The sequence below is a fragment of the Patagioenas fasciata genome, chromosome 27, assembly GCF_037038585.1.
Source record: "Patagioenas fasciata isolate bPatFas1 chromosome 27, bPatFas1.hap1, whole genome shotgun sequence".
Taxonomy (NCBI): Eukaryota; Metazoa; Chordata; class Aves; order Columbiformes; family Columbidae; genus Patagioenas; species Patagioenas fasciata.
This window is the reverse complement of record NC_092546.1, coordinates 5,042,544-5,068,226: the sequence shown is the minus strand read 5'-3', so window position 1 is coordinate 5,068,226 and position 25,683 is coordinate 5,042,544. Positions and strand designations below refer to the sequence as shown.

At 54.1% G+C, this 25,683-nt stretch overlaps 2 protein-coding genes, 1 long non-coding RNA gene and 2 other non-coding genes across 7 annotated transcripts; 2 read left to right on the top strand and 3 right to left on the bottom strand.

The window, feature by feature from the left end:
* Positions 1 to 46: 46 nt before the first annotated feature.
* On the bottom strand, positions 47 to 120 carry TRNAN-GUU (transfer RNA asparagine (anticodon GUU)). The gene has a single exon. It is a non-coding gene; the product is annotated as a tRNA-Asn (tRNA).
* A 208-nt stretch (positions 121 to 328) lies between these two features.
* Positions 329 to 401, top strand: TRNAF-GAA (transfer RNA phenylalanine (anticodon GAA)). The gene has a single exon. It is a non-coding gene; the product is annotated as a tRNA-Phe (tRNA).
* Positions 402 to 853: 452 nt separating this feature from the next.
* Positions 854 to 9,451, bottom strand: PWWP3A (PWWP domain containing 3A, DNA repair factor). Of its 2 annotated transcripts, XM_065858509.2 has the most exons (15): positions 9,365 to 9,451; positions 9,035 to 9,077; positions 8,347 to 8,442; positions 8,006 to 8,094; positions 7,603 to 7,673; positions 6,211 to 7,170; positions 5,549 to 5,668; positions 5,088 to 5,158; positions 4,635 to 4,711; positions 4,115 to 4,175; positions 3,859 to 3,934; positions 3,694 to 3,744; positions 2,927 to 3,357; positions 2,551 to 2,639; positions 854 to 2,327 (listed from the first exon to the last, which is right to left on the bottom strand). In XM_065858509.2, exons 3-15 carry the CDS (start codon positions 8,401 to 8,403, stop codon positions 2,249 to 2,251), a joined length of 2,232 nt encoding a protein of 743 aa, XP_065714581.2. In that variant the 5' UTR covers positions 8,404 to 8,442; positions 9,035 to 9,077; positions 9,365 to 9,451; the 3' UTR covers positions 854 to 2,248. The 2 variants fall into 2 exon arrangements, with proteins under 2 accessions (XP_065714581.2, XP_071655732.1); XM_071799631.1 differs by lacking the exon at positions 9,365 to 9,451 and having other exon boundaries at positions 9,035 to 9,334.
* Positions 9,452 to 9,627: 176 nt separating this feature from the next.
* Positions 9,628 to 10,541, top strand: LOC139825684 (uncharacterized). Its single transcript, XR_011735898.1, has 2 exons — positions 9,628 to 9,743; positions 9,836 to 10,541. It is a non-coding gene; the product is annotated as an uncharacterized lncRNA (long non-coding RNA).
* On the bottom strand, positions 10,083 to 20,716 carry LOC136113332 (calcium/calmodulin-dependent protein kinase type IV-like). Of its 2 annotated transcripts, none has more exons than XM_071799558.1 (12): positions 19,934 to 20,716; positions 19,331 to 19,461; positions 17,326 to 17,404; positions 17,037 to 17,099; positions 14,594 to 14,676; positions 14,400 to 14,472; positions 13,608 to 13,698; positions 13,435 to 13,509; positions 13,206 to 13,281; positions 12,958 to 13,084; positions 12,679 to 12,831; positions 10,083 to 12,419 (listed from the first exon to the last, which is right to left on the bottom strand). In XM_071799558.1, exons 2-12 carry the CDS (start codon positions 19,426 to 19,428, stop codon positions 12,195 to 12,197), a joined length of 1,143 nt encoding a protein of 380 aa, XP_071655659.1. In that variant the 5' UTR covers positions 19,429 to 19,461; positions 19,934 to 20,716; the 3' UTR covers positions 10,083 to 12,194. The 2 variants fall into 2 exon arrangements, with proteins under 2 accessions (XP_071655659.1, XP_065714528.2); XM_065858456.2 differs by having other exon boundaries at positions 19,331 to 19,458; positions 19,934 to 20,715.
* Between the last annotated feature and the right edge of the window lie 4,967 nt (positions 20,717 to 25,683).

The window sequence follows — 25,683 nt, the reverse complement described above, 5'->3', positions numbered from 1 at the left end:
GTGCCGCAGAGCCCCGGAGGGAGCGGGAAAATGAAAATAAAGCGACCGTCCCTGGGTGGGCTCGAACCACCAACCTTTCGGTTAACAGCCGAACGCGCTAACCGATTGCGCCACAGAGACCGCGCTGCCGCCGCCCCCGCTGTATCCGCCGCTGTGGGCAGCGGCACCGCGCCGGTACCGGCCGGCCCCGCCGCGTCCCGGCCCCGCGTCCCGCCCCGGCCGGGCCCAACCGCCGCCCCGCCCGGTGCGCGGTCCCCGGTCCCCACCCCCGCCGGGCCCGGCCCCACCGGGGGGTGACGGGAGGGGGGGGCGGACGCGCCTTCACGCAGCCGAAATAGCTCAGTTGGGAGAGCGTTAGACTGAAGATCTAAAGGTCCCTGGTTCGATCCCGGGTTTCGGCAGATGCTCTTTTTCCTGCTGGGCCTGGGGCTGCAAAAGCCACTGTTCCCCCAATACCACCCCCCGTATTTTGGGGCGCCGGTGAACGCGTCACCCCCTCCCCAAATCGCGGTCCGGTTCTTTTTAATATCCCAGGAGCACAGAGAAGCAGCAGCAGGGACAGGGCAGGCAGCCCCTTGAACAGGCAGCAATCAACAGGGATGTTGGCAAATCCCCACATGAAATGAAGCAAGAGAACAGCAAAGAGTAAGTTTGTTCTCTTGTACTCACCCCTATGTTGAATATAAAGTGAAATCATGCAACTGAAACATGGTACTACAGTTTTATCTGATACACAAAACTGATCTGCAGCAGATGTAAAATCATCTGCCTGGTGGTACCAAAGACCAGGGCTCAAAATCAGCATTTGAAATAAGTGAGCACAGTCAAACAAAAAGCAATGACGAGCCTCTGATTCACTTCATCCACCTTTAATTCATTTAAGACCACATAATTCTGTACATCACGGGACTAATTCATCTTGAGGTATGAATAGTGACCTCCAACGCCAGGTTCCAATGGTTGAGAGGGGTCGAAGACGCCGATTCCTAGAATCAGAACCTGTCCACGTTGAATCAAAGGAGAACGAGAAGGGAGGGCTGAGATAACAGCAAAGGGAGGGAGGAGCTCTGGGGCCCTCTGAAGACTCTTAATATTTAGTGTATTTTAAGAAGCATCCCCACACTTCAAGCAGGAAGCTGAGGAGACACCAGTCTCAGAGTCACAAAGAGCTCCTGCAGCACCAGCTCCTGCTGTCACCTCCTCATTGAATGTTTGTTCTGTCACGGGAAACGCGTCCCCCCTTCCCACAAGTGGCAATGAAAATAAAGAACCTGTCCTATTCCTATGGTTTATGTACCTGGGAATGGCACTTCAATAACAGAAGGATTCCAAATTCATAAATTCATTAGAAGTGTAAATAAAATATATTCAGGTAATTACTATAGCCAGAATACACATCTGTATCCCAATATACATTTCAACTTAACTTCAATTCATCTTGGTTTCTATTGGACAAGCAAGTAGATCACATTTTCATTATTATGTAGAAAAATAAAATCATTGGTCTTTTAGCACGAGCTTGCAGGACCACGAGTTCTCAGTTCTCAGGCTGCCAGAGACCTTGAGCAAGAGCTGGGAGGGAACCACACTTGATTAGATTTGACACTTAGAGAGAAAAAGACAATTAGACGAGTTCCTAAAATCCTGGCCTCAAACATTAAACCAGCGCTCAGAACGGTTCCACTTTTGCATGGAAAAGTGATTTTTGGATTCCTCGCCTACTGATTTTTCATCATCCTATCAGGACAAAAAGTGAAGCCTTTGCTATTCTGATCGCATCACTAGGTACTGGGTTCTTTCCCCACCTGTTGAGATATCAAGCAAGAACAGTCAAACCCACCGGGAACATCCGCAGAGGGGAAACCCGTGCGGTCAGCAGCCGGGAAGGCACTGGGCACGTAACTCCCGAGGACAAAAGCCCTTCCTTTGTCACGTATTTGGCCAAAATAATTCATACCAAACTCCACATTACACCAAGGAGCGAAACACGTGCTGTTTGCACAAGCTCCGCGTGAAGCAGCGTCTGTCACGGGCAGCTCGACGCGGCACAGCCGGGGAAGCAACGCGAGCCCCGGGGAGATTAATGGAGAGCAAGGGCTGAGGATGCAGCTGCAGCCAACAGCGTGAGAACGGCTACAGCTTTGAAAATATACACACGGATTTCAAAAAGCGAGAATTCCACATTTTATACAGATAACTGCTTGGTTATATACACTCAGCGCCAGGGTGACCGAGTCCGCGCCGCCACTCATGCGCTGTCGGCAGACGCTGCTTTGCTCTTCCACCTTTTCCTTTCCAGAATTTCTTCGTCAAATATTTCCCGCTCCCTGAAAAGAAATCGAAAGTTCTCCTGTAGGAACAATCTTGACACGTTAAACAGGGTGTCACAGTAACTCTGCAACAACGTTTCCCAGGTTTAACCATTTTGTTAGACAGCTCGGCCTTGCAGGAGGGAGGACACTGAACCCTCCCGCCCTCATACTCCCGTTTTTCCATAGAAACAGTAAAGCAGTAAGAAAAATTCAGAGAACACTAAAAATAACAAGATACCTTTTGCTCACAGATGGTCCTTTGATGTATTTCTCCTCTGCCTTCTTGTAATCGATGTCATCCAGAGCAGAAATCGCATAAATGATGGCCTAGAAAAGTATTGAGCTCATTTACACTCATGAAAAAAAGCTAAATTATAACCAGCAATTTGAAACTGTCTCAGCAGTCAAGCACGTTTGTGGAATAAGGTTCCTCTGCCACTTCAGAAAACCACTTGTTGTGTCCCTCAAGTTCTTAAATAATATAAACTTGCTCTTTAACATCCCCAGGAGTATTTTTATAACCACATTTTCCATTTAGTTTCTACAGAAGCTCGTGCTCTGCCACTAACACTAGCGTTACTTAAACATTCACGGAGCATTCCGTGTTCACTTACTTCAGGCAAAAGGACATCGGAAATAAATTTGATGCCATCTCCGTTTATTCGGTGCAGGTTTTTAGTGTCTATTCCACGATAAACCTCCTTCAAGTAGTTCACCACCAGGTCGAGTTGCTCTTCATCCTCTAAATAGGTTTCGACGCAGGTGACGTACTGCCTGGAACTGCGGAACTCCTTCAGCCACCGCGACTGCTTCCTGCTCTTCAAAATAGCCAAGAGATGCTCCTCGGCCCCCTTGGTCTTCACAATGAACTCCACGATCTTCTTATTGGCTTTATCTCTGGCGGCCCTTGTCCTGTCAGGAAGGAGCTTCTTGCAGGGTTTCTGAGGGGAGGTTTCTGGTGAAGACTCTTCAACGTCTTCCTCCGCCGTGTTTGGAAAGGTCATTTGGGCTAACCCGTGATAACCCTCCTTTCTGACCGGGTAGCCTGAGAGAAAAGCCACAATCATTTGTGCTTAAATAGCCAAAACAAAGGGTTTTCTCACACATAGACTTAGATAGAAGGGACTTCCTTGATAAGAGCAAAGTTTTTCTCCCTCTCCTATCAAAGAAATGAACTTGACAGCGTGAATTAACCAGTTAACTGTCTGTAACAACCAATATTTACTAAACTTTCGTTTTGGGACTGAAAAGCCTTAGAGTGCAACAACACTGTGCAGTAATTTTAATAGTTCTCCCCTCACTGGGTCTGGTGCTTAACTCAGTGTTAGAGCCAAACTCACCTACCAAGAGAACAATACGAAAAGATAATGAATTAACTTACTGATATCAGCAGCAAAGTATTCCAAGAAGGACCCCGTAAAAGAATGGCAACCTAAAAAGCCCAAAACAGGGTATTTATCAGTTTATGAAGCCAACATAAATAAGCTGAGGGTTTTGGTGTTGTCTTTTCTCAGACTGGATGGCACCATCTACCCCATCCGCTTACCCACTCTGATTCGATAGTCAGAAATCAGGCGAATACACCACTCGATTTCTTGGCGATAACCTTCTTTGGCTCGGTTCTACAAAACAAGAACCATTTACAGCCTTAAAAAGAGAATCCTGTTGAAGCTTTTAGATCCAGGACACTAACCAGGGATCAGAGGTGGCTAACAATAATGATAATGATTTAAGATAATGAATCAGAGTTTACTTGCACTTTCCCCAACAACTTGCAGTGACACGTTCCAGGAAATACTCACTATGAGGTCCTGCTTCTCTTCACAATCAAAGTGCTTCAGATTCCGAAGAGGTACTGAGAAACTTAAAGAAACAAAGAAACAGAGTCAGGGCACGTCTGTTTATCCACTGCAGTCCTACGCCTCCCTGAAAACCCAGTTTTATAAGGAACTCTGGAACACAGGTTTTATTAGTTTTGGTTTTCATAATGAGCTAAAACTGCAGAATCTTTTAACAAATTACAAGTCCCTGGTTTTGCAACAAAACCACAGGCAGGCCTGTGTTTCCAGAGTCTGGGCACCACACGCAGAAAACCAGCAGCTGTCCCCAGCCCTTTCTATTTCAGTTTCTTATACAAGTAGCAGCTCTTCACATCAACACCAGCCTGTCCCTGCAAACCCTTCCCTCGCTTGGTCCCTCGCTCCTTCTGCAATCAACCTCGGCTTCAACAGGGTGTTATTGCCCCATACCAGGAAAAGAGCACAGGACGCTGACTAAAAGAAACTGAAAGTTCAGAATGTGACCAGAATGCGCAACATTTACCCTTTTTTCTTGTCGTTTGTATTCCCTTCTATCAGGAGCACACAAGCCTTTCTGTGCTTCCGCCTCACGTTTTTTACCTGTCGAAAGGATAAAGTCTCATCAGCATCCTGCGGTCCCACCACACTCACAGGGCAGGAACATTCCCCACCGATGTTATCCACCATACCCCATACTTTAAGGAAGTTACACAAACAAGAAAAATGAAGTTAGCCCAAAGGAGCGTTTTGTTAGTGCACAAGGACCCATCCTCTTTCTTTCATTAGTTGGGTGCAGCTGCTCTAATTCAGGTTACAAGCTGTAAGGGCTCAGTACTCGCCCTTTGCTCCAAACACCATGTGAATTAATGACATTTACTTTTCACGTGCACATGTATAATCCACTTTTATGATCTTTGGAATGCTTCTACTGGAAGATCTTGCCCATTTCCAGGAAGAGGCAGCGAGCAGCTCTTACCACAGCTGGCCAGTACGGATACCTCCGCAGCTTGCACCACACCAGAATCCCTTCCTCAATCGGCTGTGGCTCTGCAATGAAAAACAAAGTCATTTTTATTTAAGAAAAGACAGTTTGCTCGCCCTCTTTCAGGAGTTTCAATTCAATGCTTTCAGAGGTTTTAATTGAGGTGACAGAGCATCCTCCACACACTCAAAATGCAGCATGGGCAGTTCTGAAAACAGGAGCTTGGATATTTCCATCCCAGTTTCACAGCAATTCACATTTCACTCTGTTTCAAGCAGCCTTTCTGGGGCAACCAATACATGAATTTTATTCCCAGCTCAACCAAAGCAAGCTCCACTTTCTAGAAAGGTCAGGTTCATTACCAGAGTTTGTCAGCAAACAAGAAGCGCACACATCCTAAAAGCGCACACCCATTTTGGGTGAAAAAGTCTCATAGATGTACACTGATGTCTCACCTTGATGTGATAAAATACTGGGCAGCTCTTCATCCTCCTCTTCTTCGTCTACCAGAGCTGAGAGACCAGAGAGACTCTCCGAGGCAACGATCTTTGAAGTCAGATCGGAGGGTTCCAGCCCTGCCAAAAGCAGCAGGAACCCGCAGTCAGGAGCGGGGAACAGGGATTTGAAAAGCATCGGCTTCAGAACAGGCAAAACACAAAACTGAGTGACCCCAGAGCCATACGTCACTGCGACACCCGGGTCTGTGACACCGCGCACACGCTTGGTCTCTGCCTAATAACAGGAATAAAGATGAAAAAGGGAAAGGAATGAGAACAGGCAGCTTTCAGAACTCCACTCCTTTACTGACACCATCTCATCTCTAAATTGACCTTCGCCCTTGGCGAGACAGCAGGAAAAAAGCCACCTCCATGAGAAATTAGGTGATCTAGTGCAGGGTGAGAATCTCAGCTTTTCAGGGCAAAACCCTGAACGACTCCAGACAACCTCCACACAAAATCGGTTTGTAGCCAGCAGTAAAGCGACTGCACTGTTTGCTGCTCCAAATCTTAAAAGGAATGCAGCTCAAGGCCCGTTCACAAAAGCAGCGTGACATTCTGAGATGAGTCACAGCACTCAGCAATCACACCAGTTTTCCCCTCCCAAGCGCCATGCCCACCTTCATCTTCCTCAAAGTCCGGCAGCTGAAACTGCTTCACTTTATTCACGACCACGTCTGCCGTATTGTTATTTTCCTCCTGCGAGTGGTTTGACGGCTCACGTGAAGGTTCAGGGCAATTCCTGCTCTTCCTTTTCCTGGATGAGGCCGCAGCTGCACTGATCTCTCGCTCCCCATTCATCTGTTTTAAAGCCACTGGCTTTTTCCTTCCATCCAATTGCTTCGCTAGACTGTCGCTCTCACAACTGATGCTTCTTTCCAAGCCATCTGAGGCACTTTTACAAGAGGAATCCGGCACCATTCGACCTCCAGCGCTGGTCCTGGCAGGTACTGCGGTGTCAGACACGCAGGGGAGGGAGAGAGGAGACCCCTCCCCAGCAAGGGGCTGCGCTTGACCCTCGGGGAAATCACCCCCACCCACCACAGAGAACTCTGCACCTCTGCAGCTTTTTCTCCCTTGCTTGCTTTTTTCCTCCTTGGGCTTCAGGGAGACTTTGCTTCCTGCTTTAGGCTTGGTTGATAATCCAGGCTCATTTTTTTTCAGTCTCAGTAATGATTTTGATTCTGGTGTTCTGCAATTTGGCCTCTCTGAGTTTGATGTATCACGCAAGTCCCCAGCATCGCACTCGGGAGGGTTTGTTCCCTCTTCCAAAACAGAAGAACCCTTCTGGATTAGGGGTTTTGCATCAGTCTTCAGGCTGGGGTTATTTCTTCGTTCTTTTTTCTTCCTAGAAGCCTCAGGCTCCTGCTTTTCTCTGGCGTGAACGAGTGATTGACACCTGCGACCCGGGGTAGATGGGGGAGATCCCACGTTGTTCTCCTGTGACAGCAGAGGGTTTGGTCCTTCTGAAGGTGGCACTTGTCTGGCTGAGTCATTTTGATTCAAAATATCCAGGGCAATTTTAAGAGAACGGCGATATTTCAGCTCTTCCACAGCCTCACTCGAATTATTCCTTTGAGCTGATGAAGAAGAACACGCAATAAATGCAATAAGCTTTCTTTGTATATAAGAAATAACAGATTTTATTTATAGTAAATCTTTTGTTTAACATGCACCTTGACACTGAAATTATCTGTGATTCTTAAGTCAAAGCACAAGCTTCTAATGCCTTAATTTGATGTAAATAACACAAGTTTCTTCCCCATTCCTTCCAATACACCACACAGGGAAGAGCATGAGTAGCTGTGACGTGGTTCAGTCTATTTTCACACTTTATGGATAGAAAGGAAAGAGGGGGAAAAGCAATGCAAAGAAAACACCTCAATAAAGGGGGAGCCAAGTGCTTAACTATTATTCACAGACTGAGATTTTGTGTGTATTTTCCATTCAGACTGCGTATATTTTCCGTTCAGAACACACACAAGGCAGCAAATACTTTGACACATCCTCACCTAAGCTGGAAGCGATGCTTTCGATACGATCTTCCTTTAGAGGAACAGCATCCGAGCGGCTCACGCGGACTCTGAAAGCACAGCAAAGCCAACTAAACCCACCGCAGCGCTCAGCACCACTCACCCAGCAATAAACCAGCAATGTTTTTACCCCCAAATCCACTCCTTTTAGAAGTTACAAAGTCAAAAAAAGCCACACGGAGAATGCCTGAGCTAAGAGTCAGCACATTGTCTATGGATGTTCCACGACACAATATGGCCAGCTCTAAAAAATCAACAGGTCTTGGGTTACCCATCTAATCCCCTGCAAACCAATGATCTCATTTCACAGATATCTTCAGATAAAGGGACTTTTTTTAATGACTAAGAGCACAAATATGCAGCAATAACAAGGACACTTAACTGTTTTTCCAGGCCAAGTATTTCAACTTCAAAAGACGCCTTCTCCTTCCCGTTAGATGTTTTCCCAGCAACTTCACTTTTGCACAAAACCTGCATTGCAGAACAAAATTAACCACATATGCAAAATCCTTGACCAAGTCTGTTGGACTATAGGAGAGATCTAAACATTTTTCGATATGAGCAGCACTGAACCAACTGATCTTCCACATCAGGGTCTTTACAGATCAGCTCTTTTTCAAAGCACAGATACATTTATGAGCATCTCTTACTTACTCTCTACTACATTTAATTCATTTCTAAGTTACACTCACAATCTTTCCCTCATTTGTGAATCTACTTTACCTTTGCTGGCCATAAACGCTTCTTCCACATGCAAAGAATGTACTCTTGCTCTCTCATGATTGTGCTTCACGTAGAAGAGGGAAATTCCAGTGTGCTCTGAATACAAAGGGGATAAAAAAGTTGCCTGACACTTCCTCCATTTTTGTCTTTTTTTAAAAGAAATACAGGACTTAAGCAGAACACATTATTACAGCTACATATCATATTACCTTTGAGATCACTGGAGTAATATCACTTTGCATGCATTCTCCAAGTTTATGCTCTAATATTTTATCGTGTGACTGTACAACATCAGGTCTCACTGAGCATGTAAGTCCAGAAAATTCTGTCACAAATAACCCAGTAAATTCCGTCACACTCTGCAGCTCCTGCTACCGAACCCCGACAATGGTGCCACTCACACCCCACAGATCCCCCCACCCTGCACCTGTTTTAAGCAATTTACAACTATAACCTAAACAGACCGACTACAGAATTCTCACAGATTTCTTCTAGTGCCTTAATTTGATGTAAATAACACAAGTTTCTCCACCATTCCTTTCAATACATCACATGGGGAAGGGCATGAGTAGTTGTGACATGGCTCAGTCTATTTTCAAACTTTATGGATGGAAAGGAAAGAAGGGGAAAAGCTGAAAACCTGAAAGGTTTTAAGAAAGACCCTTTAAGGAAACGCTCCGGTACTTACAGAGCCCAGGACTCGTGCTTTCCCCGCACGCTGGAACGCGGTCCTGTGACCCAAACACAGCGAGGAGGAGCCGTTAGTGCCTCCCTGAGCACCGAACCGCGGGGCAGGGACACTGCGAGGCCCCAACAGCTCCACCTCCGTCGGTTCCCCCCGGTTTCCCGCCGGGCGGCGTGGGCCGAGCTGCCGTGAGGTGACCGCCGGGGGCCAGAGGGACGCGGGCCCAGCGCCCCCGCCCAGGGGACTCCCGCCGCGCTGAGGGCAGGCCACCCCTCGCCACCCTCACCCAAACCCCAGTCGCTCGCCCCTGTCCGATCCCGTTCCCCCTGTTACCGAGCGCCGATACGCAGCAGACACGGGCCCGGTGCCGCCGCCTCCCATATCAGGCCGCCCGCCCTCCCCGTTCTGCGCATGAGCAGCCCCCAACAGCCAATCAACGACCGCCGGCTCGCGCGTGGGGCCGCCCCCTTCCCGCCGCCAAAACACAACCCGGCTCCAGCCAATCACAGCGCCCGCCCGCCGGGTGGCTCCGCCCTTCTCTTTCTGTTTCTATTCCCGGGTTCGGCGCGCGCGCGCGCCCCGCCTTCCGACGACGTCACTTCCCCTCCCGCCAGCCGAGGCGGGGACGTCGGGGTCGCCGGTTTGTGGGCGCCATGGCAACGCGGCCGTGCTGGTGACGTCAGGCCCGGTCACCGTTCCCTTCACAGCCCAGGTTGATCAAAGGCACTTTCTCTAACTCAGCGTTACAAGGGATTTGTCTTTTTTTTTAATTATTTTTAAATTTAATTTAATTTAATTTAATAGGTGAAATGACCCCCGGTGTGGCCGGCGCGGATTTACAGCCAGAGATAAAAGGCAAAGCGAGCGGGAGAGCCACAGAGAGACCAGCGCAGAGAGAGGGAGCTGAGAACAAACCGCCTGCTGAAAATGGGTTGAAAAAACCCAAAAGACACACCCACACACACAAAAAAGGGGCCTTGGACAAGCTGCTGTTTGGCCCTGTCAGTTTCCAGCCCTTGTGTTGAGAATCAGAGTGAAGACGGAGCCTGCGTTACGACGTTTGGTACTTTATTAGCTGTCTACGCCTCCTCGTAATTACCTGCGATACCCAAAATGTCACCACTACATGGAACTAGAAGTTATTAAACACACTCTGGAAATGGCGTGCAGACCAAAACAGCACCGACTCCCAGGAGCACATTGTTTTCTTACCATTAAGTACTGACATTTGTGAAATAACACTTGGTTGAGATGACAAAGAGGCAAACCCCTTCGTCTAGTTTTGTTCTTGCACTGCTCCCGATTGAAGACACTTTGTTACTCCCTGTTTTCTGGTCGATACCTTATTTCCCTTTATCCTGCAGGCTCTGGGGGGTGCTGAGCCTGGTCCTGCGAGGCATTTAGATCCAGATTTCATGTTGAAGGATATAAAACAGTCATTTGAGACCTGGGTTAATAAACAACGTGGTTAAAGTTGGAGTTGGGGGCCCGAGGACAGAGAACATCAACCCCAGGAGAGGTTAAAGAGCGGAGTTCGCGCGGGAAGGTTTAGCCCTCTGTATTAAAACAAAAGAGGAAACCAGCTGCAAAACGCAAATCAAAATAGTTTTCCCTTGCTGAAATGTTCTCCCGTGTTATCAGCGTTCACCTTGTTGTTCACCTGCTTCCCCACTGAGGATATGGATTAGTTAACAAAAGAAAAGAGTCTGGTTGAGACCGAATGTTTCTCCTATTAAAAAAACCTCTAGAACATCTGATCTTTGCTTGGTATTTGGCTTTACAAGCCCAATGAGCTCCATGCGGAATGGATCAGCCCTTCCACGTTTTCTGCCGTAAATAACGGTGACAGCTGCGCTGTGACGTTCGCCTCCCGCTGCTCTGACACCGCTCTGACCCCCGCACCCTCCGGCTCTCTGGAATCGCGGCTTTCAGCTGCAGCAAAATGCCCATTTTTGTTCGCAGCCTCTCCTTTAACAACCGCTCGGTTCTGTGTCACCAGCCGGGAAAAATCGACCACGTGTCCAAATTGTGTTCGCTTCCAGATGGGGATTTTTGCTCGATCGTGTCGGACGTGTGTGGCCCAGCCTGCGGGCGCCGCGGTCACAGTCGCGGCCTCGGATCAGCAAACCGCCGGCACCGCGGAGATTCCTGTAATCCCCACGCTATATGGCTTTTCCTCTCCGATTACTTGTCCTGTATGAAAATCTGCAAACGCTTATGCTGGGGCTTGGTAAATAACCGCCTAAAAAAGTCACTTTTCAAGAAGTTTGTCATCTGATTTCTTATAAAAACAAACAAAATATGTATAAACTCATTGTCCTCAGGGAACAACAGCACCGTCACGCGTTACAAAATCTCACAACATGCTGTAGAAAGTTGCATTGTTCTGCGTTAAAACTCATATAAATCGCACCCTGGAACGTCACCGTGGCGGCCGGACGAGCCAGCGCTCCCGGGCTGTGACAATCCTGCCGCCGTCACGCATCCACAAGACTGAACGTGGGGACAAATGAAACTGGAGCGGAACCAAAGCACGAATCGAGCTGAGATCATCTGCCATCTGGAGAGAATAAAGGAACCGCTGGCAAATGCGTTTTCTCCGGATTGGATCAATCAGCCGGCTCCAGCGGCTCCTCCAAACCCCTTCTGATGGAGCAGCAAACCCATCCCAGCAGCTGCAGGGTCGGTGGGCAGTGACAACCCAGTGACAACCTGGCGATGATCCAGCGATGATCCGGACGCCCCCTCAGCAAACAAACCCTTCAGGACTATTTACAGGAACGTACAGAACTCTGTTGCAAAGCCAACTCGCTGACTTTGTAGGGAAGGTGTCAGAAATCCTTTTCCTGCTGTTTCCTCCTCATTTTTAAGCCACTTGAGATCTTTTCGAGCCACAGCAGCCAAAACTTGTGAATTTGTTGGAAGACTGAGTCACCAGCCTCGTTTCCCCCGTCAGGTCTGTACAGACACAAACTCACGCGACTGGGTACAACGGCACCGGCAACAGGACACTGGATGAAGACGCTTCATGCAACAGACCACGGCTCCCGGTACCCACCCACACTCGGGGGGCTCCTTTCCCCCCCAGCCCCACTGCCAGCGTCCAGGGCTCAGCAGACGTCGCTGTCGCAGCCGCGGTGAGCCGGCAGCCGCGCCGGGCGCTTTAGCTCTTGCAGCCGGCGCCGTTCACAGGAACCTCGGCCACGGCAGGGTGGTCACTCCGGAAAGCCTCGAGCTCCTTGGTGGCGGTGGCTTCGGGGCCAGCAGTCCCTGTCCCCTGGGGGAGGCCAGCACCCTGGGGACCCCGCTGGCTGCGCCCGCTGCGGGAGCAGTCGTGGTGACCGTGGTTGCCCAAGCGGCTGGAAGCCACCACGGCTTTCATGGCAGCCTGTCGCAAAGGCACAGCAGGGGAACCATTGTTAGTCTGTGTCCCCTCCGATGCCCTTCCCGAGCCGAGGGATGCAGCTGCACAAGGAGCCACTCTGTTGTCCTTCACGCCTCCCCGAGCCACCCCCTGTGCTGCCACATGTCGCTGGGCATTTATCTGCTCAGGGCAGGGGATTCTTAGAACCCAGTGACAGCAGCTCCCTAGGTTAGGGGACATGAACACGAGCCACGCCGGGGCTCGCGGGGCCGTTTCTCCCTACCTTCAGCTTCCGCCTGGCATTAAATTCCTGCATTTTCTTCTGCGTGCTGTCCATGTGAGCAAATTTAGCAGCTTTCCCAGTGACCCAGGGATGCTCCAGAGCCTGGGAGACAGTCAGTCTCTTCTGGGGGTCCAGGACAATCAATTTTCTGACCTGTAACCAATTTCAGACACACAAAAAGGCTTCATTTGTTAAACACCCTGAGTTTTGCCATCTTCTCAAGCGCTGCTCTGAAGGTTCACACTCAGCAGCCCTGCGCTCCGGTGCTGCCTTGCTCACCAAGTCCTTGGCGTTGAGGGAAACCTCGTCCCACCACGGGGACACGAACTCGTAGTCGCAGGTAAGGATGCGGCTGTACATGTACTGGTCCCCGCGTGGGTCGAAAAAGGGCTCGAAGCCACAGAGCCTGCGAGGGGGGAGAGAGGAGCTGCCCCCGAAGCCTCGCGGCACGGCTGTGCCGGTGTTCACGGCGGGCTGAGGCAGAGCCAGCGGTTCCACCGCGGGCAGGACCGGGGAGCGTTACTCACAGGATGTAGGTGATGACGCCCACGGACCACAGATCCACTTCGGGGCCGTATGGGCCCCCATGGAGGATTTCGGGGGCTGGAAACAGAGTTTGGGGTTCAAACACATGGATGTGGGTAGCTCCCGGCAGCACGGCCGCGGTGGGAACCTCGCGGTGGAGGAAACACCCCCAGGCAGTGGCAACGTGTCCCCAGCCCGGCGCAGCCATCCCCCCCGGTTCCCCCCACTCACCGCAGTACCCCGGCGTCCCACAGACGGTTTTCATGGTGTCCTGCTCGTCCACGATCTTGGAGAGCCCGAAGTCACCTTGGGGAGACACAGGAGAGCGGTGGTGCCATCAGGGGGAGGCACCATCGACCCCCCTGGTGTCACAACCCCTCACGGGGGGTCCCCGGCAAACCCACCGATTTTCAGGGGCGCGTCGGGGGACAGGTCTGCGTAGAGCAGGTTCTCTGGCTTCAGGTCGCGGTGGACAACTCCGTTTTCATGCAAATACTTCAGAGAGAGAGAAATTGTGATGGGGAGAGGAGGGGAAGGGGCAGGGGGGGCCTTGGGCAGAATTCGGGAGGCATTGGTGTGGTACCGGCACAACCACGGGACCAACTGGCCTGATTGTCCCTTCAGAAGCACCGAACGCCCGCAGAACCGGAGCTGCTGGTGCGGCTGCGGGGGGACGGGAAGGACGTTTGCCGTTCTGAATGTCTGTTTTTAAACCCTCCCGTTGCCATAGAAACCCCATCACCAGCCAAACTGGGGTGCAGAGCGGGGCTGACCTTCCTGCTCCCTCCTCATCCCCCCCAAACGCAGAGGGAGAGGAGGATCCTCCACCAGCAACGCCTTCAGGGGACAAAATGCTGCTCCCCAGGGATATTTGGGGTGGGTGCAGCCCCCAGTGCCTCTCCCAGGGGTATTTGGGGTGGGTGCAGCCCCCAGTGCCTCTCCCAGGGGTATTTGGGGTGGGTGCAGCCCCCAGTGCCTCTCCCAGGGGTATTTGGGGTGGGTGCAGCCCCCAGTGCCTCTCCCAGGGGTATTTGGGGTGGGTGCAGCCCCCAGTGCCTCTCCCAGGGGTATTTGGGGTGGGTGCAGCCCCCAGTGCCTCTCCCAGGGGTATTTGGGGTGGGTGCAGCCCCCAGTGCCTCTCCCAGGGGTATTTGGGGTGGGTGCAGCCCCTAGTGCCTCTCCCAAGACAACGTTACCGAAACGGCCTCCAGGATCTGTTTGACCACGTGGGCCGCATCCCGCTCGCTGTAGAAGCCCCGCTCCACGATCCTGCGGGCACACGGGGTCAGTGCAGCAGCCCCTGCCACCCTAGACCCCCCATCAACCCCCTCCATCCTAATCCTCCCCACCACGAGCTCTGTCCCCTCGCCGGGCCGTGGCTCGGTCGTACCTGTCGAAGAGCTCTCCTCCCGTCACCAGCTCCAGCACCAGCGCGATCTCAGCGGGCGTCTCGAAAATCTCCTTCAGCTTGATCTGCAAGGGCGACAGGAGGGATGCGGGGACCAGGTTTGCTGGGGGTGGGGAGGTCACGCAACCGCAGCCGCACGTCTCCCTCCTCGCCTCTTTATTTATTCAAATGTGATTTCTTTTAACTCTTTGCACCAGCCCTGCTCGCTGAATTGTGCGTTAAGGACGACACTGGGAATGGGAAGAGATGCCCGCATGGCACCTTGATTGCATCTCCAAGCTCGTTAGCTCACCAAAAGCTTTTAATTTCTCGTGGGAGTGACCCCACCGCAAAGCCCTGTCCTTGTTCCCCCAGCACGGATCCTGCACCCCAGCACTTGTGCAGGAGAGATGCACAGAGCCCCAGGGGGACAAAGCCACCTCTGGGACCCCACGGGTGCTTTTGGAAACAGCCCTTGGACCATTTTGCAGCAGAAGAGGCTCTAAAGAAATGTGAATTTTCTCCCAATTTTTGCTTTTTAGCTCCCACACAAGGTGAGATTGTCCACGCGAGACCTTTGTGCCACTGCAGCTAATCTGGAATTAACAGGTCTCTCTTAAAAACACGTCAAAATGCAATTTTATATATATATATATATATAATTTTTTTTTAATAGAAAACAGAAAATTTCATGCTTCTTAAGACTTTTGTGACACTGCGAATTTCATGGGGCTTTAATCATTACCTTCACAGGCTGGGTGACAAGCCGTGATACCCCGCAGGCTGAGAGACACTATGTGGCAGCTTATTGCATTATAATAATACACAGAAGCACTATAATTTTCCTATTAACTTCAAAAGTTTACAATCCTATTATCATCCGCTGTCGAGGTTGGTGCTGAACGATAGCGAGCGCAAAACGGCACCGGCGTGAGTGGTGAAACGGAGCATCGCTGCTTCAAGAATCACTTGAACCCGAGAGTGAGCAGAACCCTACGGAAAACTCGGTGATTTAAACATGAAAACTGCCAAGCTGGATCCTCCTCCACGTCTCCCCGGAGAGCAGAGGGGGTGGAAAGAAGGGCAGAAATTGCATTTTCTGTTGCATTTCTGATAACGCATCAGCGGCGCCTCTCCCCATCATGGCCGATACCGGCTGAGCATCCTCTGGGGTTGATCCCCATCCCAGCTGCTGCCCCCGTGTCCTGGGATGGGGGAAATGACTCTGTGGAAAAGGCAGAAGCACCAAGTTGCCCCAAAATGCTGAGACATCCCCCGGCTGAGCTGGCCCAGGGGCTCCGGGATCCCTGGCTCCAGCGCGTTTGGCTCCATCATTCCTGGTTTTTTGATGTTTTGGGCTTCTCTTGGCTTCCTCTCTGCATTGAGGTTTTGGATGGTGGTCAGGAGGACAGGAGACCCCCCTGGGCTCCTCCAGAGAGCAAAGACTTGTTGCTGCAAGGATTGATGTGGGCTGTGCTGGAGGTGACCATGCCCAGGGTTTGGGGCCGTATCACAAATAAACGGCAACTCAGGCAGCAGCAGCTGATGGCGAGGGGGTATCCTGGCCATGGCCCAGTGATGTCCTTGCCATGTCCCAGTGATGTCCTGGTGATATCCTGGCCATGTCCCAGTGATGTCCTGGTGATATCCTGGCCATGTCCCAGTGATGTTGTGGCCATGTCCCAGTGATGTCCTGGTGATGTCCTGGCCATGTCCCAGTGATGTCCCAGTGGTGTTCTGGCCATGTCCCAGTGATGTCCCAGTGGTGTTCTGGCCATGTCCCGGAGATGTCCCAGCGATTAATTCAATAGGAGCCAGGTCTGTCTCACCCTCAGCGCCATCCCCCTGTGCCGCAGCAGCTGCCAGGTGTCTTTTTGTGTTATTTTCTCTAACTCAGGTCATCCCCGAGATGCTTTTGCAATTTGCCGGTGGAACTAAGCCGCTATTAATCAGCCTTTTGGGCAGGTGGAGGGGCGGGGAGCGCGGAGCCCCTGCCCTTGCGGAGGGGCCGATGCGGCGGCCGCGGCTCTGCTGACACCGGCGCTGATTCGATCTGCTCCCAGGCGTTGCAAATCGCTCCAGCCGAGCTGCTGTTATCCCCCGTTATCCCCCGAGCGCTGAGCAAGAGAAACGGCGACCGCTTGCGCCAGGACCCGGCACCCACGGCCCCGGCCTCGCCTTTTATCTCCCCTTGCAGGATTCATTACAGATGGGCAATTTGCTGCAGTATTTCATTTGATCTCCTCGATGGAAATTGCTTCCCAAATGGAAATCTCAGGCAGGGAGGTGGGGGGGACAGCAGGGGGGCTGAGAAGCTCAAAGGTGCTGCAAGGACCAGGAGTTTCGTGCGGCAGCGAGTGCGGAGTCACCGTGCCAGGGCAAGGGGACTTGGGGCACAGGGAGGGGACATGGGGTGCAGGTGGGTTCCCCAGGGGGTTATACTCACGATATTGGGATGTGAGAGCCGCAGCAGGACCCCGATCTCCGTCCTCACGATCTTTTTGTCGATCTGGAAAGCAGAACCTGCATGGAGGTGGCGTCACCTCTGCTGCCCCCCCCCACTCAGAGACCCCTCTCCTGCTGCACCCCCGGCCCAAACCTGGCACTTCACAGCACCTGGGACCCCTGGAGCACTGCCCGTCCCACAGCCCCGTGCCCGTCGCTGGGTGCTGAGGTGCTTTGGGAGCGGAGCAGAGCCCCCCACACACACCCTTCAGCCCCCCACCCACACTCACCGTCTTCTTGAGGATCTTGGCGGCGTACGGGGCGCCCGTGCCCCTCTCCTGGCAGCTGAACACCACTGAGGTGGCTCCCCTGGGGACAGAGAGGCGTGAGGTGGCCTGGAGGTGGCCGGGATGCAGGGGGGTCCCACTCACCCCATGCCCCGCACCGTGACCCATACCAGCACCAGACCCCAGGAGCTCGGTCTGCATCCCCCCCACATCATTCCCAGCTTTTCTGGATAAACCATTTTAATTAAGACCAAGTCCTACAGGGGGTTTAAATCCTTAAGCAGCTTTGACGACAGGACAGAGCCTCCTCCTCCCTACTTGCAGACACGAGGATGATCTCGGCAGGGACTGTAGGGACACGTGAGGGTCCTCAGACCATGGCACACATGGCCATGAGACCCTTCCCCTTAAACCCCCAGCAATGCCCTCACCTGCCAGGGATTTTTAAATCCAGTTAATAACATTTTCTAACCCCCAGATGGCGAAACCAACCCAGCGCTTCAGGCCACGATGGGGCTCGTTTGCAGCTCCATCATCCCCACCTGGCACACTAATTCTCACCCCTGAGTCATCAGCCACATTGGAGTGCTCTTTGGCTTTACCGTGGCACACGGGTCCCTGTGCCCCCACCCCGGCAAACGCGACACCAAGAGCTCAGCCCCAGGCCAGACACCGGCTTTTGCCCCAAAATCTCCTCCAGGACCGGCCCCCACAGCCACACGTGCCCAACGCCCCCCAGCTGCCAGCACTCCCTGGGGTGCTCTTGTGAGAGAGATTGCTCTAAAAACCAGAGCGGATTTTGCAACTCATCCAGCTGAACTTGGGAACCGCGTTCCCATGGCAACGGCAGCACCGGGTACCACAGGGCTGGGGATGCTGAGGGGCGGCAGAACCCAGCATCTCCAGACCTCAGATATTCACAAAACCTTTCTCTCCTTTTGCTCAGCATTTCCTATGACAATTGAGTTTGCAAATAAAAAGCAAATTGGAAAAGAATTCCACAGGCTTGGAGGGGAGAGGTGGCCACCACCACCTTCTCCAGCTCAGGAACACGGGCAGAAGGCTCCAATTTGAACCCAAAATGGCATCGCTGCTGCTGTGACCGCACTTCCAGTGGGAGAAAAAGCCATGAGCGTCTCCCCTGGCTGCGGTGACCCCGCCATCACCCTCCCGCGCAGTCTTTCCGCACGGACAATTTGCAGCCTGATTCTGCTGCTAACAGGCTGCTCAGGCGCCCTCGGCTCGGCAACGAGGAGGTGCCGGGGCTGCTGCTCGGCTGTGCCCTGGCACGGCGCCGCCGGCCCCTCACGCCTCCCCAATTACCGCTGGATTGCTGCCGGCGCTCGCCGCAGCCCGGCCCCTCTCCCTGCTGGCCCCGGGAACCGAGCCTCAAATAAATATCTGCAACCAGCCCTGGCTGCGACAGGAGATAATTGCATTTGCTTTACAGATGAACTGGAAAATGCCGAACAATGGGATTTGCTGAGAGAGCCTGGACCAGCGGCAGGGGCACGTGCAGCATGGCCAGCCAGCCCTGGTGTCCCCTGCCCGTGAGGACTTACAGTAGGACCTCTAATAAACAAGTCATAAGAGCCTTTACCAAATATCCTGTGAGCGCCAAGGCAGGTCCCCTATGAGGCATCGCACACCCCGCAGCCATGGGGACACAGCAGCCCTCCATTCCCCCCGCATCCCTCCATCCCTCCTGCATCCCTCCTGCATCCTTCCTGCATCCTTCCTGCATCTCTCCTGCATCCCTCCATCCCTCCTGCATCCCTCCATCCCTCCTGCATCCCTCCTGCATCCTTCCTGCATCCTTCCTGCATCCCTCCCGCATCCCTCCATCCCTCCTGCATCCTTCCTGCATCCCTCCTGCATCCTTCCTGCATCCCTCCTGCATCCCTCCCTCTCTCCACCAGGCCAGTCTCTGCCCGTTTGGGACACACTCCCATGCCAGGTGGGCTCCTGCCCCCCCACACCCCTTGCTGACCCCCCCGCCAGCCGGTACCGTCCCAGCTCAGGGCCCACGACGTAGAAATCTTCCAGGGCCGTCTCCCGGTGGGACCCATTGATCCAGTACTCGCTGCCGGTCTGGGAGGAGGGCATGGTGGGCCGGGGGCGGCGGGGTCCTGCCAGCTGCTGGGAAGAGGAGACTCAAACATCGCCGCGGCCCCCCCGCCTCGCTGACCCCCACGTGCGAGCGGCCAGATGGCCCAGCAAAAAGCAGCGCTCGGGATTATCGAGCGAGATGAAGTCACAGCCACAAATCTCCTTCCCAGCACGCACGTACGCTGCCTTTTTGGAGATAATACCCCCCCACCTGTATCGTTTCCCCCCCAGATTTTCGCACCAGGCCCGCACACTCCCCCCATTCCCCACTCCATCCCCATCCTTGGCTTTTCAGAGCCTGGCAGGCCAGACCCTGTGCCTGGAGCCCAGACCCTGTGCCTGGAGCCCAGGCTGTGCCCCAGACTAACACATTGGGGTATTTGCACCCCGGTTTCTGCAGTCAACCCCAAAGCCACCTTGACACCAAGCACACACCCCCACAGCCCCTTGCTCTTTGCAACCCCGTTATGATTCGGGTCAGATTTGGGGACCCAGCACATACCGTTAGCTGCGGCGTCGCTGCGCGGCGGAGCCGTGTCCCCCTCGGCGCTGCCTCATCCCCAGAGCGGGGTGGCTGTGCGGAGGGTGGGCGCCGGGTGCGGGGGCCGCTCAGCCCTCGCACACCCCGGTGCTGCCGCTGTGCCCGGCTGCAGCCCCCCGGGCCCGTGGTGCCAGCCGGGGATGGAGGGATGAGGGAACACGGGGATGGAGGGATGCAGGAATGTGGGGATGGAGGGATGCAGGAATGCGGCGATGGAGGGATATGGGGATGGAGGAATGTGCAGATGCAAGAACGCAGGGATCCAGCGCTGCGGGAGTGGGAGGATGCAGGGATGCTGGAATGAAGGGATGGAGGGAAGCGAGCGTGGAGGGATGTGCGGATTCAGGGACACAGGGATGCAGGAACGCAGGGATGTGCAGGTTCAGGGATGGAGCGATGCAGGAACGCAGGGATGCAGGGACGGAGGAAGGTAGGATGCGGGGACGGGGCTGCGGTGCCCGGGGACCCTCCCCGGCAGCATCACCGTCTGGCTCCGCGTTCCCGGCCGGCTCGGTCGTGCCACCCCCCGGCCCGACGCCGCCACTGCACCGCGCCCGCCACCCCGGGTACCGAGGGCCGGGTCCTGCCCCCCCGGCCGGGCAGCACCCACAGCTCCGCAGCCACCCCGGGGCCGGATCCTGCTCCCCCGGGAGCACCCACAGTCCGGTACCCCCCGGGAGCGCCCACTCCCCGTGTCCCGGAGCCCCCGGGCGCTGCCGGGCGCTGCCGCACGGTGACGCCGTCGCCCACCGGATGGGAGCGGGGGCGGGGGGTAAATAGGGGCGGGCGGGCTGAGATTGGAGTTGGGTGAGGATGGGGATTGGGTTTGGGTGGAGGACGGGGTGGGAACGGGATGAGAATGGGCGGGGTGGGGCCAGGGATGGGATGGGGGATGGGATTGGGGTGGGAATGGGGTGGAATGGGAATAAGGACGGGATTGAGGTTGGGGATGGGTTTGGAATGGGAAATGGGTGGAATTGGGGATGGGAATGGGGACAAGACTGGGGTGGGATTTGGGATAGGGATGGGGTTGGGACTGGGATGGGATTTGGGATAGGGATGGGGTTGGGACTGGGATGGGATTTGGGATGGGAGTGGTGTGGAATTGGCAACGGGGATGGGAATGGGGATGGGATGGGAATGGGGACAGGGCCGGGGTGCGGGTGGCCTGTGGCTGGGGTGTCCCCACTGTTGGGAGCCCCACGGGGGTTTGCGTTTCACACAGCGAAGGTACCGGAGCAGGATGTTCCTCCTGTACCTACAAGGGGAGGAAACCTTCAGCATCACCCCCCCCGCCCCACCAGCAGCACCAGAACCGCGATCGCCCTCGCCACGGGGCCACCCAGGCGGGGGCTCCTTCCCAACCCCCCCGAGCTGTGAACCAGGAGCAGATTTTTATGTTTTGCCATTAAAAATTGGAAACGGGGAGAACACCCTGTGGAGCAGCGACATCCCACGTGAGAGCAACGGGAGCCGATGGGGCCCTGGGGACGCTGCACGGCTCCCTCGCCACAGCTCGGACAGGAGACCACATGAAAGGCCGCGCTGTGAAGGTCTCAGGGGTACGAAACGTTCTCCTTGTAATGGGTTTCCCAAGTATTTATTAGAATATTTTACCATATCTGAGGGAGGCAAACTCAGCCGCGCTTGATCTAGTCTGGTTGCAACTCCCTTTTGAAAGGGCTGTTCTTGAAGGGAGTGACCCGCTAAGTGAATAAATCGGCTCAGTTTCTCCCCGTCCTGCTACGTTGTGGAGATAAGGGCGGGCTGGAAGAGGCTGGTTGGTGTAATTAATATTTATCACTCCATCCAGAACAAACAAACCCCCCCTGTTCATCCCCAGCCCCACATTTGTGTTTAGAGAGCAAAGGGAGCCACTTGCCTTCTGAAACATGGAGACACGTCTCTTGGTCTCTTGGTCTCTTGGTCTCTTGGTCTCTTGGTCTCTTGGTCCCACCGGGACCCCTGCCCAGGGGCAACCCCGGCCCCCACCTGTGGAACCCCCAGCCCTGGGGCTGCCCCATGAACCAACCCAGGGGGCAATGGCTGTGGGAAAACCTCCAGCCTTTGTCTGCGGAGAGGAATTAATTATTTTGTTCTCTCATTACGCTGGGATAAAATCCATTTCAGAGCGGCATAAATTTAGGTGCCTGAAGTCGTTTTTTTTAACATCCCGGGAAACATTTCTCTCCCTCTCTCGCCCTTGCCCCCATCGTTTCTGTCTCGTGCAGCCACCGATGGAGCACAAGATGGAGGGGCACCAACCAAATTACACAAGGGGGCTGTGCAGGGTGTGGATCTGTCCCTGGGGAGGTGATGGGACATCGAGGCCAGAGCGGGGACCCACAGTGTCCCCCTGAGCCCCCCGAGCCACCAGCGCTGGGCTGGGGTCACCGGCAAAGCAGAGCCAGGACTGGTACCCACGAGAGGGGCTCCAGCCGCCTCCCGCCACCGAGCGATGCTCAATTGTTTGGAACATAAAATGGAAATTAATACATACGGTTAAAGTCCCCCCGGCATCCCCCCCCCACCTGCAGCGCCGCTCGCCTTGTTAATTGAATGGCACGAAGCAAATGAGGTCAGAGCTCACTGCAGCCAGACAAGGACACAGAAACGCATCGCGGCGAGACGGGTCTGTCTACCTGGCCATGTTTAGCATTCCAGCCAGGAACTGCTTATTAAAAACCTAAAAGAAGCTTAAGCATCCCATTAGAGACTCACTGAGCCGCAGTTCCATCGCTCGCAGACACAGGTGTGGGTAACGGAGCCAGGATGGGGTTTGTACCCCTGCTATGGGGCCGTGTCCTTCCCCGGGACCCTTTGGTGCGTGGCAGCAGCATCTGGGGGTCTCTTGTGCACCTGGAGCCTGAGAGCAGGAGAGAAGCAGCCGGTCGTGCCTGGGTTTCCCCAGCCTGCACAGAGGCCCACGGGCGCCGAACCTCCCCATTTTTGGGGACGCTCACAGCTCTGTCCCAGGCACCGACTCCAGACCTTGCTGCTTTTAGTGCTCATTTTGCTTGGAAAAGACCCTCGAGGTTATCGACTCCACCTGTTAACCCAACACCGTCACCCCAGGGCAGGCGGGTGGTGGCACTTGGAGCTGCTCGATGTCCCAGCCGTGAGCACCGGTGTCCCCTACCCATTGAGCACCAGAGCCCACCCGGCATCTCCCTCCTTACACAAAGGCAGCACCTCCCGTGCCGCGCTCGCCCTCCTCTTCCTCTCCTTTCTCCCTTTTTTCCTCCTCCAAAACCAAGAAATGAGTTGTCTTCCCACAGATGTGACTAAAAGCACTCTGGAAATGTCAGCCACTGCTGGAAAGGGACTCAGATAACATTTAGCTTTAGGTAAGAGAGTAGATTTTCTCCGCGCTAATTCATATTTATAAGCTCTCCTGTTCCCGGGGAGAGCGCGGCACTGATAGCACTCGCTGATTGCCAGCGAGTGGAGCAGGGAATTGTTTTCATATCTGAGATTAAAGAGCGGTTTCTGCTCCCAGTGGCACCTGTGTATTTACGCTGGTCATTCTCAATTCGTTCTTATAAGATTAAGACTGGAAATGGGAAACGGTTCCACATTGCGGGGCAGCACCGGTCGGTGGGGACGGTTCGGTCCTTCACGGCGGACGGACGGACGGACGCAAACCTGCCATAGATTAGGTGGAAGATTTCTTTCTATTAGTATTACTTTTCGCCGCATCCCGGGGTTCGTGTCAGCCGATTAAAAGCAAACAAGTAAAGCCCTTCTTCTCCACGGTGGATCAAGGATTTGGGAACTTTTAGAGCTTTATTTAGTTTTTATCTTTTGGAAATGGTGTTTGCGAACTGTCTGAGCAGCTCCGGAGAGAGTCGGCGCATAAACGCGGGGGGAAAGAGGAGCGTGGGTTGTGTTGGGAGTTGTAGGGCCTGGAATTGGGGGGAGGAAAGAAAAGGGGGGGAGGAGGCAGCAGGGGAGGCGGGAGGGATCGGGGTGGAAAGGGAAAAAGGCGAAAGGAGAAACAAGACAATGGCAGAAGGCACCCCGGGGACTTCCTGAGAGCTTTTAGAAATTCAAAATACGCCTTAGAGCCTCAAAGCTGTGTCAGTCACAGCCCGGGCGCAGGGATCACGAAGGCTGCGGCCAAACAATACCAGATTGTCTGAGGAAGGTGGGAAAATCGGGGGTCTCAGCGGCTCCCGCTCGCCCCGGCGGTTCCGCTCGTCAAGCACGCGTTCCACATGAATCAGCTCTGGACAGAGCCGCGGTATAATCCCCGCCAGCCTTGCTATGACAACTTGAAGGAGAATTCGGCGCCTGAGTGACAGCAGACGGAGAACTGACAAGGCAAAGGACCGCAGGACTTTCCTTCGCCTTTTTCTTTTTCCCTTTTTCCCCTCTTTTTTCCCCTTTCTCTGCCCTCCCCTTTCCCCCCGGTCACTCTTTTCGGGGGCGCACACGTGTCCGTGCGCTCGTGTGCTCACGGATGTCCCCGCGCCACCGGAGGGGCCACGGGGGCTTCGCTCGCTCCCTGCAGCCCAAACCACCCCGTGGGCCTTGCCACGGGGACTCCCACCCCAGGGATGCTCGGGGGGTCCGGTTCCCTCTCTGCCCTCATGTTTTGGGGTGTCACCGCGTCCCGGGTGGGTTTGGGTGCGTGGGGCCGCTCGGAGAGAATAGTTCAAGATTTGGGTGGTTAAAGGTGTTTTTACAGCTAAAGGATGCACCAATCCCCCTCCCCGCGCCCCTGCCTCGTTAGGCAAACGCCGCGTGTTATTAATAATCATATCAAGACTAAAAAGCGCTTTTGTCACCTCTGGCTCCTGCTCCTTTTCGGGCTCCCCTGTTCCGGTTCCACACGCCTGCTCGGGGAGGCAAGAAGTAGAAAGGAAACTAATTAAAAATTGCCAGTGTCTTATGTTGGAGCATTTGGGTGCGTTCAGTGGTGAAAGACGAGCGTCTTGTTGCAAGGAAATCAATTTTACAGTTACAGGAGCAGAATAAATAGAGGTGGTGCGTTAAAGCGGGAGGATGCGCAGGGGCTCCCAGGGATGCGGGACGAGCCGTCCCGGGGATGCTCTGGGTATCCCCATGGCCAGGTACCCCTGTGTTCCCATCCTGGTGGGAAATTGGTCCCCAAAAAGCGACCCTGAGCGCCACCGTGAGCTTCACACAGGGCTGGGGGCAGCTCCGAATCCATTCCCCGTCTGCACCGCACGAGCCCCATCTGTATTTTATTTACATCGCCTCTCTCTCTGCAGGCATGTGGCTAAAACCTATTGGTTTCGCACACAATTTCATTGTCTTTTTTGGGGTCAGGAAGACGGTAAACAAGCCAATTACCCTTGGCGGGGGTTGAGCGGCTCCTCGCCCCATGCAGCTCTGGGGTCCCCGCCGGCGGGTCCCCCGATGCTCAGGACGCTCATTGGCGCGGGGGGATGACGGAGCAGTCACCGGGGGCCCAAAACAACGTGACTTCTATGCTAAAGTGGCCACAGGGGTTCACACCGGGACCCCATTTCACCAGCACCGGGGTCTCTGCTGCTGGTGGAGCCGCCGCCGCGACCCCTCCTGCATCCCTTCCCTCCCCGGCGGGATTTGCTTTGCTTTGCTCATCGCACCAGGACAGCGCCGATCCCTAATCCCCAAATCGGCCCTTACCGGTTTTACATACATCTCTAAGCTCCTCATAATAGATTTATTTCCAAAAAAGAAATAAAAAAAAAGAAAAAGGG

Coding starts and splice junctions, on each gene's coding strand:
- PWWP3A (XM_065858509.2), bottom strand. CDS start 8,403: ATGAGAGAGCAAGAGTACATTCTTTGCATGTGGAAGAAGCGTTTATGG. Junction 4,712..5,087: donor ATCCGTACTGGCCAGCTGTG/GTAAGAGCTGCT, acceptor TCCTTTCGACAG/GTAAAAAACGTGAGGCGGAA. Junction 3,935..4,114: donor AAGAGAAGCAGGACCTCATA/GTGAGTATTTCC, acceptor CTTGTTTTGTAG/AACCGAGCCAAAGAAGGTTA.
- LOC136113332 (XM_071799558.1), bottom strand. CDS start 19,428: ATGCCCTCCTCCCAGACCGGCAGCGAGTACTGGATCAATGGGTCCCAC. Junction 17,100..17,325: donor CCAAGATCCTCAAGAAGACG/GTGAGTGTGGGT, acceptor TCTGCTTTCCAG/ATCGACAAAAAGATCGTGAG. Junction 12,832..12,957: donor CCCTCAACGCCAAGGACTTG/GTGAGCAAGGCA, acceptor AATTGGTTACAG/GTCAGAAAATTGATTGTCCT.